We start from the raw sequence: 13,900 nt of genomic DNA, 5'->3' as shown, positions 1-13,900 counted from the left end.
CGACAATGCAACCAGCACGACCCCCGCCCCGAGCGCCGGGCAGCTTCAGCCCTCTGCCGGGCTCGACAGCTTCCTCCTCCAGCGCACCGCCGCCGCAGCAACGTCCACGACCTCCCGCCCGCGCCGACTCCTCGAGCAGCGAAGAGAATCTCGCTATACACTTCGTCAAGCCCCGGAGCCACGCACCGAGCGCGCCCACCGCCCCCTCCTCCGCGACGCCGATATATGCCCAGTTCACTTCCCAGGCCAACTCGAGCACCGCGAGCCTGCAGAACTTCTCGCGCCCGACCGCCCAGCGATCCGGCACCACACCCGGAGGACCAGCAGGTCCCATAGCAGGAGGAGGGGCAAGCGAAGGCAGAAACCATGACCTGAGCGTCAACACCCACATCGCATCCGCCGCCGCCCGCACCGCGAGCCCTTTGACGAAAGGCCACTCGAGGAAACATAGCCAGACGCCCGGCCTCTTCGACTCGACCCTCCCGTCAACGAGCACCTCGAATCTCTCCCAGGTGGGCATGTCACAGCCTGCCTCCGTCGCATCGTCGTCTACACACCAGCACCAGGTACATCACCACCACCAGCAATCGAGTCCGGCCCTCTCAGCCAGCCAGATCGCGGCACAAGCTGCCGTACTGCAGCACCAGAGCAACCAGCAGAACCAGCAACAACTACAGCACGCTCGACAGCGGTCGCAGACCGTACCGAACCCGAACGGCGGCGACGCCGTCGACAACGTGAGGAGGGGAAGCGGCGCGAGGGGCCCACTCAGCCCGCCTATGCTAAGCCTGACAGAGGCCAGCGCTCCACGAGAGAGTGGTTTTGGGAACCAAGGATACCACAACGGCCTGCTGGGTACTTCGGCCGCGACGACAGCAGCGAACGCCGCCTTTCCACGGTCGGGGCAGACATCACCGGGTCTATCTCAGTCTCAGCAGCAACAGCCTCAACAACAGCAGCAGCACATCGCCCACCAACAGTCACAGCATAGCCCAGTTCACTCCGTCCATCCTGTTCATCCCCCGCCGCAACTCATCCCCGATCCGAAACCGGCGAAGCCAGAAAAGTCCAAGGTGAAGCTCTTCTCCCGCCCTGTCAAGATCGGCACCAAGGGCGATCCCAAGGACAAACCGCTCCCGAGCCCTAGCAAGATCGGCAGCGCGCTCGCATCATTACAGCGCGGTAATTTCAGCACCAGCAGTCTGATCGATACCAGCGGCCAGTCCATCTACAATCTCAATAACTCGTCTTCTGCAACCATCCGCGCCGTGCCCGAAACGCCCACCATGGAGAAGCCAGAAGGGCGAGAAAAGGAAAAGAAGCATCACTTTCTGTCGCGGCAGAAGCACAAGCTCAAGGACGAATTCCACCTCCCGCTGTCGTCCGCATCGAGCAACTCGAAACCCACAGACCCCAGTGCCCCGTCGAGTTTATACAGTTTCAACTTACCCCCTAGTCCGGCCCCGACTGCAACGTCGTTTGGCAAGGGACGTCGGGACAAAAAGACTGAAAAGGAGAGCAGCGGCCTCGGCGTCGAATCGAGTTCTCTTCCATCAGAATGGCCTGGGCCAAGCAGTCTGCCAAGTCTGACGCACCAGTCGTCGTATCTCTCAGAACCAATTGATGCAGGCAAATACGGCCTCAACAGCATGGCGCTCGATGATGCATGGCCGTATCTCAAGGCGAAGATGCTCGTCATCTTTGAAGGCGAAGATTTGCGACAGCCCGTGGAAGACTTCAACAAATTGGTGACACTGCACATACAATACTGCATCCAGCGCAGATCGCCGAATATTATTCTGGAGGACCTGCGCGAACTTCTTGCGACCGGCTTTGCCTCATTGGACCACACACTTAGGCGCACCCAAGAAGACAAGGTCATTCCGGCGCTGGTGGAGATGTGGCTCATCACCTACACCTCGATTCTGCCATACATGCAGGCCGTTTTCCTTCCCTTGGATCTCGAATTCTCCGGCTGCGGTGTCCTCATGAACCCGGACCAGGCCCGCGACTTTTGGGGCGGCGTCAAGGCGGCTCCGATGTCTACCGATGCACCGCATGTAAGACCGGCCTCGGCCGTCTTCGACGTTCGCCGCATCGTCCTGACCGCATATCGAGACATTGTCATCCTCCCCCGGTACGAATCACTCAAGACAATATTCTCTCGTCTCTCACTCGAATTCCTGCCTTCGTCATTTGCCTCAATGGCACTCGCTTCTCCCCTCCCGGATCCTGCGCTCTCGTCCAGCCCCGCCGACACCATGAGCATGATGCGCCCAGGGACCGCAATGAGCCTTGACCCGTCTGTGGCAAGCTACAACTCCAACGCGACGACCCTACTAGGCGATGCAAGCTCTGGGGCCGGTGGACGCAGTCGGGGTCTCAGCAACGTCAGCTACGCCAGTGCTGGTAGCGATGGGCAACTCCGGCCCTTTACCCGTGAGCAGAACGTCGAGGACTCGAAGCAGGTCACGGAGATGGTCGGCCGCATGCTGCAATGCATGAGCATCCTCGCCAGCCTCGGGGACGTCGCGGGAGACGGCAACGACGAGGGGAACAGGCGGATGGAGGAGCTCTGCCGGCTGCTCAAGCTCAACTGGCTCGGCAGGGGGCGGACGGGTAGGAACCGCCGCGGCATCGTCGGAGGCAGGCGGCGGGATATCCCCGAGTCTGTACGGGAAGGTTTGCGCGTGATTTAGGAGAGGGAATGGACTTGGTGGGTTATTGGGGTGGTTCACAGAGGGCGCGCGGTCGCAGCGCGCCTTACTTGTCATTCGTTCTGCTTGGCGTTCTTGATGAAAGTTGCAAAAACAAAACACACGGTGTATGGCTACGGCCCCCGTGACGGGATATACCTCGCGAAAAGAAAGAGCGATTACCTCTTTTTTTGTTTTATGGGATTTTGCGGGGTGGGCATTGGGAGTGTTTCTTTTTGGGATGCATGGCAGTTGGGGATGGTTGGCATAGATGAAATTCGAGATTATTCCACAAAGAATGATTTGTTTGGTTTGGATATTTGATGTGATGTGATGTGATTTGAGGCGAGGTGAGGTGATGTAAGGTGATGTGATGTGAGATGGTGCGTGGTTAGGAAGGTGGCTGCTGGCTGGGGATGCGGTCTTGAATTGAGATGATGTTCAGGGGACGTCCTCTATCGTGAAGTGATTGGTGAGGACGTCCTCTGCCGCAAGGCATGGACGATAAGGACGCCAACCTCGTTGAGGTCTTGATACTACGAGTCACGGTGCCAACTGGAGCTTATGGACGATGCTGGATCTGCTGGATCCCAGAGATCTGGATCGCAAAGATAGATCCGAGAAAACCCCCAGAAGAGTTTCAAAGCACATAACTCGAAGGGTCAGTAGTCACACTCATTTGATCAGGCACATGGGTCATGATTGAAGCAACAGAGTATGAAGTAATGGTTTTTATTTTCTAGAGCAGGGGCCATTGATGGTTTCTCATACGCGAAGTGCGCGATGCAAGTTTTTCCTGTTCTTTACACGTTGTCAGCGAGAATGCTCAAAATCCGAGTTTTGCTGCAAAGTGATGGTGAAGGTGAAAGTGTCAGATAGTGATTACTGGCAAGTAACAGGCTCTCCTGCGACGGAGTGCCCGAGTAGACTAGACTTCTTCATGGTCGATTCGGTTGGGAAAAGAAGACATGTTGATATAATATCATCATTCGGAGTTTTTGGGGATGTGTGTATGAAGGGAAATTTTGCTGGTGGCTTACCTGTTAGTAGGAGGCGCAGCGCAGGAAGCCCGAACGCTCTCTGATCTGCTCCGCATTGAGCCCTTGTCAGGTGGTGTGAGCGATCGAGGCCTGCGCTGGCCGGGTTGGCGTTGGAGAGGAAGTATGGCGTTGGATGATGGGGAAAGGAATGAAGCTTGTGATGCGAGGGAAGAGATTTTATAGATGCGGCTCACGATGGGAATTGTGGGGCCAGGTTCGGTCGAAATTTTTCTGGGGCACGGGCCTTTGGTCTAGAAATCTGCTTGGGGGAGGAAAGATTGGGTGTCACGTGGTCGGCTTGGACAATCAGCTCTAGACCGAAGGTCATGTGATTTCGATCGGAGATTAGCGCCGAGGAGCCGATGTCTGGGACTGGGGACTCAATGGATCCCCCGCTTCCCCCAAAATGAGGTAAGCTGATTGGATCCCGCGCGGCCCCCTCTCTGGGTTCATGTCACCAGACGATGAGAGGACTCGATGAGGGAAGACAGCGAGAGACAGAATGTGCGAATGGTGTGTGTCCGGGTGGTTCGGGGAACACGTGGTTGCCATTGAGGGACGCAAAAGGTAGAAACGGATAGGGCAAGACGACGCGATTCCAGCGGTCTGTTCTGCGAGGGCCATTTGTCATCTAATGAACGGGGAGGATGGGAGGCATTTTTTTTTCTCTCCTTGCCTTGCTGCTGCGCTGCCCCCGTCGGTGACCATGACAAGGCAGAACCTCCTGCCTCCTGCTTTGCGACAGATGCTTCAACCCCTTGGGACGCGCGGGTCGCTGAAGAAAGACAAAGCTTGCTTTGCTCTTGATGCATAAGCCGCCTGATCGCCGGCCGTTGTGGATAGAGGCATATTCCCGCGTTTAAATGGAGCTTCCCGCCACCGAATTCCGGCATATCCATGCATGCTGTGCTCGATAGATACATAGCGTACCGCTATAATGGAATAGAAGCCCGCTTTTCCCATCCAAAGAGGGCAAAGGGCGGGTTCGGGCTGGGAGGTGCGTCTGGCATTGGCAGTTTGGCATGCTGGCCGCCCGCCCACCTCTCGCGCTTCCTTGCCGTCCCTGCTCTGTTCCTGTTTCCCCAGCCCGAGCAGCCATCCACCCATCTGCTGTGCTCTCTGTCGTCTGCTGTCTGCTGTCTCCTAGCAGGTAGGTGTTGTAGGGAGAGCTCTCTGTGACGCTGCAACCTGTCTGCAACACCACGTTGAGCGCCCCCTCCAATCAGCGCCCCTGGGTCGAGTGTCTAATTCCTTAATTTAAATTTTTTCTGTCTGTGAATTTTTGATGTGTTTGGCTTCATTTTGTTCTTTCGGGGTTCCGAACGTCAACTTCGTCCCGTGTTGCGTTTTAGACACAAGAGGACCACGTTAGCTTTACACGACACCCACCCAAAAGACGAACGGAAGGAATAGGACTTTCGGTTTCGCTGTCTGCCCGCTGAGCAAGAAAGACGTGGACAAGGGGAAAAGAAGCTCGGGCAGCCCACTTTGAGTCTTTGCGTCCCTTCTCCAGCCCACCGGCTAGCCAGACAGACAGCGACAGACGGACAGCCAGCCGACCCCAGCGCGCTGGCACCGCACGCGCTACGGATACGCTGCCACGCTGCTGCCAACCTTACCACGCTACCCAGCCCAACCCACTCGACCCCCCAAAATCCGCAATTCATCAGGTCCAGATAGCTAGTACCTTACCTCTGGACCTGTACCGCATCTCGCTCACTCTCCCGTCTTCCTGGTAAGGCGACGCGCGAAAAAAAGGCTTGTTCCTGCTCGCCAGCGCAGCACATTGCAGTGCTCATCTCTCGCTGTCTCCCGGTCTCTCGACGTGTGCAATAAATATCGGGCTTGTTGGATATCTTACAACATAAACCCGCCGCCGCCGCGAATGTCATCGTCGACGACGTCTGCGCCTGCGTGCTGAAGGAAAAAGAAAAAGGCTCTGGGCCTCGTCGTCTTTTTCCGTCCACCCACTCACTCTCTCACGAGACCTCTCAACCCACTGAGTCTGTCCGCTCGCTTCGCCTCACCTCGCTCCCGCTATCTCGCGACCCTTCGACACCACGTCGTCGTATCTCTGACTCTCGCACACTCTCTTTCTACTGTATCTGCTCTGCCTGTACGGGCCCCGGAAACCTTTACCTTTGCGATAAACCAACAACTCCATTTTACCTTCTCCGTCGCCACGCCACGCTTTTTTTCCGACCCCCCGACTCGCTCGTCGCCCGTCAGTCTGTCTCGCTACCTACCTACCTCTCTGTCTCTCTCGCTCCAGCAGCTCGGGCTCTTCCACTCTCGCACACACGCACACCTATTCCCTCTCTCTCACTCTTCCTCCCGCAGGCTTCCCAGTCCCAGGCCCAGCACCCTTCTCCCCCGTCATCGGGCTGCCTTAGTCGCACCCACCCACTCCCCGAACCCTTTCCCATCCAGCTCTTTTGTTTGTCGTCGCATCCCCGACCAACTTCCCTACCCAAATTATCCTTCTTCCCGCCCCCGTCCTCCGTCCTCCGTCCTCCACGTCGATCATCGATGCCTTCTCGGTCCCCTTTCGCCTGTTGACCCGGCCGCCCAAAACTTGCACCATCACGACGGGCAAAAAACGACTTGCTCTCCTATCGCAAACCCCGATAACGCTAGTCGAAGCCCGCCAGCCCACGCAACCCGCATCCGCGCGATTGAGAGACCACTCTCCCGCGTCTCGTAAATCCCGAACGCCAGCTGCCCCCATCGCTTCTTCGCGTCGCGCCATCGCAACCCAAACTCCCACGCTCGCATCCCACCACGCCCGCAACGCCCTCGTGTTTGCTTTGCTTCGCGGCCGCCGATTGCCCATTTCTATTCGAGACGAGAGCCACGTTCGGGTGTTTTCTGCAGGCGCATGAGATAGTGCGGAGGGAAGAGACGTCGATATCCACGCCGTGGATTATCGACACGCTGAAGACATGATGACGAGTATGGGACCATCGTTTGCAGGTCATCCTGCCGGCATGCAACAACATCCAGGCGTCCCAGGCCATCCCATGGGCCCGGGTATGCCTCACAACCCAAATCAGCAAGGCCCGCCGGGTGGTGGAATGCCTCACCAGATGCACATGGCGGTATCAGGGCCTGGTGGTCAGGTCAATCCAAACCAGTTGATGGGCGGCATGCCGCCGGGTGCTGGTGGTCCGAACGCTCACGCTTTGCAGCACCTCAACCCCCAGAACCCAATGTTCCAGCAGAACCAGTTCGCCCAGAATTGTATGTTTGACGGCTCTCCGCGTCCCCTTTCGTCCTATGTTCCTCCCCCCGCTGACCTCGACGTACAGTCAACAACCCGGCCGCGATGGCGCATGCCACCCAAATGGCGCAGCAGAGGTTATTCCAGCAGCAGCAGCAGGCTAGGCAGGCGCTCATGGCTCAACAAGCCTTCAACGCGAACATGGGTGTCAATGGCATGCCTATGGGCATGCCCATGAACCCCCAGATGGCGGCCCAGATGGCGGCCATGAGGCAGGGCATGCGGCCAGTATGTATAGCGCGCCCGCGCGGGTGACCAGAATGTTGACAAAAATCTACAGCAGGCGCATACTCCCCAGGCCCAGGCGATGTTGGCACAGCAGATCGCTCTCCAGCAGCAGGCTGTCGCGCAGCAGAACCAGCAGATACAACAAGGCCAGCAGCCCGGTCAGCCAGTCCAGATGAACCCTCAACACATGCAGCTGCAGCAGGCGCAGATGGCTGCCTCGATGCAAGCGCAACAGCAAGCTCAGCAACAGCAGCAGCAGCAGGCCCAGCAGCAACAGCAACAACAGCAGCAGCAGCAGCAACAACAGCAGGCGCAGGCTCAGCAGCAGCAGCAACAGCAGCAGCAACAACAACAGGGTCAGCAACCTCCAGGCCAACCTCAGCAGCCGCAACCTCAGCCCCAGCAAACCCCTCAACAGACACCGCAGCAGCAGCCCGCGCAGCCTGTCAACCCGCAATCTGCTGGTCAACCCACTCCCTCGCAAACACCAGGTCCACAACCGAATCAACAGCCGCAGCCTCCCCAGACTCAGCCTCAACCGCAAGGCCCCCCTCAAATGCAACCTCAGCCTGGACAACCTCAGGTGAACCCACAGCAGGCTGCTGCCGCTCAGGCCGCCATGGCCAACAGCATGGCTCTCGCGCAGCAGGCCCAGCAGCAAAGGAGGGAAGGAATGAAGGGACATTGCTTGCTGAAGCTCATGCAGTTCAGCGAACACTTGAGCGGTTTTACTGTACGTCGCATTTGAAAGTTACCGCAGGCATCGTGCTGACTGACTTTTAGGGATCTAAGGGCAAGGACGACCTCACGTACTGGAACATGTTCGTGAACCAATTCTTCTCCACCAAGGGTGTCTTCCGTCACTCTGTCCACATCACCGACATCGAAGATCAAGCCGACAAGCAATACGAAATCACATACCCCGCGCTCCCACGATACTTCCACACGCACTTCGACAGTGGGGTCAAGAACATGCAATTGATCATGGAGAAGGGCACCACGGATCGACCGCTGCCTGGGGATGGCCACTGGATTGAGAACACCAAGTCGAGTCTAGTTTACTGGTTCGATAACGGCTCTCACGTAAGTCTGGTTCCGTCTCTCTGTGATGCCAATACTAACTCGGATAGCTTGTCGCAAACGGTACCGTCCGAGCTCATTTCGACGCAGAGCAGAAGATTGAACTCTTCGAGTTCTTGACAAGCAGCCACGAAGAATACATCTCCCGCAAGGCCGTCATTGAGGCTGCGAAGCCCGTACATAACTGGGTCAAGGAGTGGCACAAGGTGAACTCCCAAGACAGCAAAGCCTCTCCGGAGATGAGCAAGAAGGGCAAGGCCAGGATGATGAAGTCCCCACAACATCCCCCTCCCGACGCCCTAGTGGACCTGCCAGAATCGGCTGTGAAGAGGGGCATGGGCGTTACGGAAGCTGTCTTCCAATTCCTCGAGGTAAGCGTCGCTCACCCGTGCATGCATACGGATCATCGACACTAATGATGACGTGCAGATTGCTGAAGTGATCGGCCAAATGAACCCTCTGTTCTCCTACTGCCATGCTCACAACAACCTCGGCCCGTACGCCGCCCTCGAGCAGTACGTCAGCCAGATCAACTCCGCGCCGCAAAATATGAACGGTCAGGCCATGCCCGGCCAGGGCCCGCGGACACCCAGCTTTGGGCAATTCCCAATGGGCGCGAGCCCAGCCCAGCCGCATATGCAGCTTCCTGGGTCGCCTCATGTCACCGGTAGCCCAGCTCCGGGCCACATGCAGGCACCCGGCATGCAGATGCAGCAGAGCCAGCAGGGAACCAGCTCCAGCGGACCTAGTGCGAACACATCTCCGGCTTCCAACAAGCGAAGACGTCCCTCTGGAGTAAAGATGGAAGAAGATGGTTCCTCCGCCCCTACACCCGGCGGCCCTCAGGTGAACGGTGTCCAGAACAAGGGCAAGCCGCCCACGCCGCGGATGCAAAAGAGGCTGAAGGGTAACCCGGCGTAACCTTGAGGATCACGTCGTCATCAAGGTTCTGCTCTAATACGAGCCTGGACAACCAGGCTCAGTAATGCCTTTTTTATGTCATCATTATGCAGCATGGCGGCGTCTAGTGCTTGGCTTTTTGGCTCTGGGATTCTCAGGGCTGTTCATATTGCGGGTGTTCGGCAAGCATATCGGTCGTTCGGTGCTGGCTGGCGATCATACCCGACCAAAGGTCCTCGCGCGTTCTCGTTCGATGGCCAGATCTCAATCTCGGGGGGCAGGCAAGTTCCTGCTCGTTCACGAGATGAGACATCACCAATTGCCTGCAGCGCACTTGGAGGTCTAATAACGTTAACGGCGCACTCGCGGTTGTCGAAGGGAGCAAGGGCAGCAAGCTGTCGCCCGTCCCGAACGAGACGCGCAGAGGCTAATCCGAGGTGACATTTAATGTTATCCGATTTGTGCCTCCACACACACAAAATCAACCTCCCCCTGTACGATATCATGCTCGACCTATTGTCCAGATCGGGCTCACTGTTTCATGTTTATTTTCCCTACCTCTTTAGGTCGCGAAGCTGTTGATCCTTGTTTCCCGTCCAAACCTCGATAAGTCTTACCAAACGTCTCATAGTTGTATTTGGCGAGGAACTAGTTTTGAGAAAGGGGAGGGAAAGATGATGGGTTTCTAAAAAAAAAGAAAGTTTTGTGGAATTTCCTGGCGGAAGTTTTATCAAAGGGCGGCGGAGGGATTTGGTGTTTTGTCGGCGCAGTGTCTCTTGTCTATTGTCTCTCAAACGTGCTTTACTCTTGCTATTGCTCTGCGTACCTCTCTCGTCTTTTTGTTTTTTTTCAAAGTTCTTATCTCAAATACCTAGTCTCTTGTCGGAAAGGAATATGCATACCCAGATTTTTGACAGGAAAACTTGATTAGTTATTGTCTATATGCGCTTTGGTGATGCGTGAATCTAATTTGGTGATATGAATGGTCCAACGGTTGAATCTGCCTGGAAGATTTGGTAGGTTGGGGGCATATTGAAGGATAAGAGAAGCTCGCGGGGGTGGGCTTCCAGCTTGCAGGCTGGTCTCTAGGGGGTCCCAACGCCGAGAGATGGGTTAATACTCCAAGAATTGAAATATCTGCTGATATAAATGCTTGGAGAGTTTCCTTTCTTAATAACAGGACACGGATAGATCAAGCAAGGCTTTTCGATCAATCAGCTTCAAGATGCTCAACGCTTCTCGGGAAGGGTCGGAAGGCAAGGCTTTCCTTGATGTACTCGAACCCAGGGGGACAAGGCTACTGTGGTGATAGCTTAGGCGATGTGGTTGAATGCTCCCTCGGTTGGAGAAAGTGATGAAGGACGAAGGGGAGGGACAGGGAAGGTTGTTTTGGTGCTGGATGTCCCTCGAGTAGGTGTCATGTCACGAAAACGAAGTTGAGAGCGAAATTATTGACTCAATTTCGCCAACTTCTGCGGTATTGCCGCTGACTTTGTCGAGAGAGGGAAATGGTAGCAAGGTCATGTTTATATATCCTATTGGGGGTTGGCAGTTTGAAGCTGTGCTCGGGAGCATGAAGAGGGTGGTTAAAAGATGGGGATGCGATTGTCTTTTTTCTTTGAGCGGCAGAATCATCAAGGCTCGAGTCTTGGTCTGGATGGTATGGCCTTAGTTCCGCACAGGAGCATCTGAGATCCAGCTGTTCGTGTTGTGGGATCCTCGCGGTCGAGTCTCTCGGAAGGTTTGATTGTTTAAACGTTGTCTTTCTCTTGCATCCTGAGAGTATTCTCAGGTACACATGGAGAAATTGTTCGTCAAGCTGTCTATGTTGCTGCTCCGGGCGTGGTAGGTAGACTGACTGGTGTACGAGCAGTATTGCGTTGACTTCAGGTTGGTCGTTCCTGCTTTCAATTTCTCTCCCACAATAGCATTCATTGCAGATCGCGGGAGCATTGGTTGGTGGGAAACCTGCATTTATATATGCCATCTAACATAGGGCCGGCCGGCTTTCGTATTGTCTTACTATATATGTAAGTGAAATTCCAAAGGAGGGAGGAGAGAAAGAAGAACGCAATCCTTGCGAGCGATGGTGTTATCCGCGCGGAGTTTACTTCAATGTCTCCCTGATAAGTTTCTCGCAAGATATCTTACTTGTGGGGGAGGAAGTAAGGGTATATGCTCGTCGCCGCCGTCGGAATACGAAGATGCGACTGGGAGTGACGGACGAGGGAACAAGATGATGCGCCTTGTGGTATTCTTTGAGTGAGAGAAGTGGCTGACTAGGGTAAAGCACGATAAGACTTCAATTCGAATTAGTCCAAATTAAACGTTTTGCGCTATTTCTCTTGTGGGTGCGGTGGCGTCTGAGGATGTACTTCTCACGGAATGTCAGCGGATGATGACTGACGCATGTTGACTGAGGATTTGCAGCTATAATTTCTGGTAAGAAACTCAAAGAGTTTTTGCGACGAAACCGTGAAAGATGTCAATTCGGTGTGACTGGGCCCATTGTCAGGAGGCAATTTTCGTTGCTACAATCCCATCGCAACTGGTGAGGATTAGTGTGATCCTAACACGGCTGGCTGACATGTGTCTCGTCTTTCCTATTACCGGACTTTGACACCAAATGGAATAAGGTCGTGATGACAGAGACGAAGACATGTTACGTGCAAGTCATACAACGAACGCTATCCTGAGCGGTGGGCAGTCGTCATAGCAGTAACTATACGGAGTTGGGCTGGCACGTAGAGGAGCCAACGAGGCCAGGCATCGATGATCATGAACTACCGAGATGAAATTTGTGACGCTAAGAAAGCTTTTATAATGCGAGACTGTGTCTGAGGCAGTCTGCATGGTTGGTTGCTCTAGATATGTGTGGTACCGGTGGCCGGTATGAGGCAAGTGGTCATGATGTGGAACCAGGACAAAAGGGCGTCCGAATCTATATGCGATCTTAAGAAGATCAGCAACGGCAAATGACGTGTAACCCCGCCATATAGTTTGCTTCTGAAACTAAGACAAGCGCAAGTTCGTTCTTCACCACAGTTCAGGGGTAACCTGTTGCTTGTGGGGACAAAGTTCGACTGAGGACTCTAGTGTCACGTATACATAAGGAATTATGGACGACGATGGATTAGAGAATACGCTTCTGGTTATGATTAACTAGAGGAAGGTATCGTAGTGCGTGTGAGACAATCTGACCACGACCAAGCTAAACGCGTAAAGTAGGGGAGGAGCGCCGCATATTGCGGTTTGGTAAGATTGAAGATAGCATGGCTATGTCTTGATATACTTTCTGTAGCGCATGAAAGGGAGGTCTGGCGTGGGAAAAGAGGCATCATAAAGCCTAATGATGTTTTCTTTGCATATTGAATTGCCCCAGGGACAATTCGCTGTGGGGAAGTCTAATTGTGCGTTCGTGGAATGACAGGTAAGGCCGAACACCTCGCGTGATCTTGAAGTCCGATGCATGATACATCGAGATGCTAGGAACTACAGTGTTCTCCTTTATGATCTCATATCCCTATTCCCCTCGGTGTATACTATCTGTTATTCAAGTTTATTGCTTCAGCAATCACGTTGACACAACCAAATACTTTTGGGCGTGGTGAGATATTTTGGGATCACCTAGCGTCCCCATAGCTCAAACTTGCATGTCAGAGACTCCAAATAACTTATGAAGAGTTCATTTGGTGTGGCATATGGTCCGTTTGACTGCAAATTTTATACATGCGGACTCCATTCGTCATGGCAAGGGAGGGAATTAGTAGAGTTGATTAGTGTCGTGTTGTGTTTGGTGATGGATAGTATAAAGGCGCATAAATGTCCACCAATTCCTAGACAACAACAGCAATGGGGCATAACTGGACCCTCTTTGGGAGCCGCTTGAGTCTGAGCTGGAGTCAGCAGCAAGGATCTTCTGTCATCGCATGTAATAATAAGTAGCTGCCTTCATCATAAAGACAACGCTTAGCAGAAGCATGATAATCGCCTTATTTATACCAAAGTGATGACCGACGACGACGATTGACGGGCAATTGCCAATTTTCTTATCCCCGATTTGCTTAGATCGTGGGCATACGTGTAAGACGGACAGATCTCGACGAATCAGATGTGTAAACAGCGTGACCGACAATCTCTATTGCGGTCCAGTATACAAGAAGACACCATGCCTCGGGTTTTACGTTCTTGATGCAGCTTGGGAGCAATAAGCCTGACACAGGAGAGAAGGTATTTAATTAGACAATGGCCAGTCTTTTAGGATTTTACAACAGACCAATCAGCTGCTGATGGTGGTGGATGTGGAGTATGATGGTTCGTTCGCCATTGTACCTCACCTAGCCTTCATACTTGATGTATTCTTCACGTACCACACATGGGTCAAAATGCTGGAACCCCCTGTGTTCTCACTTACTTCTATTTGTCTCTACGGTCTGCGATGTATTCTGCTTGCGATAAAGGGTACTGCTCGAGAAAACCCGTCAGCAAGAACCCAGGATGCGTTGGCGATGCACTGCCTATGTCCATCCAATGACTCTGGAGCTCAATCAGAAGATATCGAGCTGGTTAGATTGTTGGGCCATCAGGTCTGGGTTCGCTGCGATCTAAAGGTTTTATATGTGTCGGTACAATGCTTCTTCGCCATGGAAGAGATGTCCCACGGGGGCCTTGGACAG

The 13,900-nt window shown here is 54.2% G+C and overlaps 2 protein-coding genes across 2 annotated transcripts; both read left to right on the top strand.

Annotated features, from left to right (window-relative positions):
* Positions 1-5: 5 nt before the first annotated feature.
* On the top strand, positions 6-2,699 carry bit61 (Target of rapamycin complex 2 subunit bit61; the record flags this gene model as incomplete). Its single annotated transcript, XM_036634465.1, has 1 exon — positions 6-2,699. The coding sequence occupies one exon, from the start codon at positions 6-8 to the stop codon at positions 2,697-2,699; it is 2,694 nt and encodes an 897-aa protein (XP_036499212.1).
* A 3,982-nt stretch (positions 2,700-6,681) lies between these two features.
* On the top strand, positions 6,682-9,245 carry ptaB (Transcriptional activator ptaB; the record flags this gene model as incomplete). Its single annotated transcript, XM_036634464.1, has 6 exons — positions 6,682-6,976; positions 7,045-7,244; positions 7,297-7,977; positions 8,028-8,327; positions 8,375-8,695; positions 8,754-9,245. The coding sequence occupies 6 exons, from the start codon at positions 6,682-6,684 to the stop codon at positions 9,243-9,245; spliced, it is 2,289 nt and encodes a 762-aa protein (XP_036500393.1).
* Between the last annotated feature and the right edge of the window lie 4,655 nt (positions 9,246-13,900).

The sequence above is a fragment of the Colletotrichum siamense genome (assembly GCF_013390195.1).
Source record: "Colletotrichum siamense strain Cg363 chromosome Unknown KSG_Cg363_contig02, whole genome shotgun sequence".
Taxonomy (NCBI): Eukaryota; Fungi; Ascomycota; class Sordariomycetes; order Glomerellales; family Glomerellaceae; genus Colletotrichum; species Colletotrichum siamense.
The sequence above is the reverse complement of the archived record's forward strand: the minus strand, read 5'-3'. Positions and strand labels throughout refer to the sequence as shown.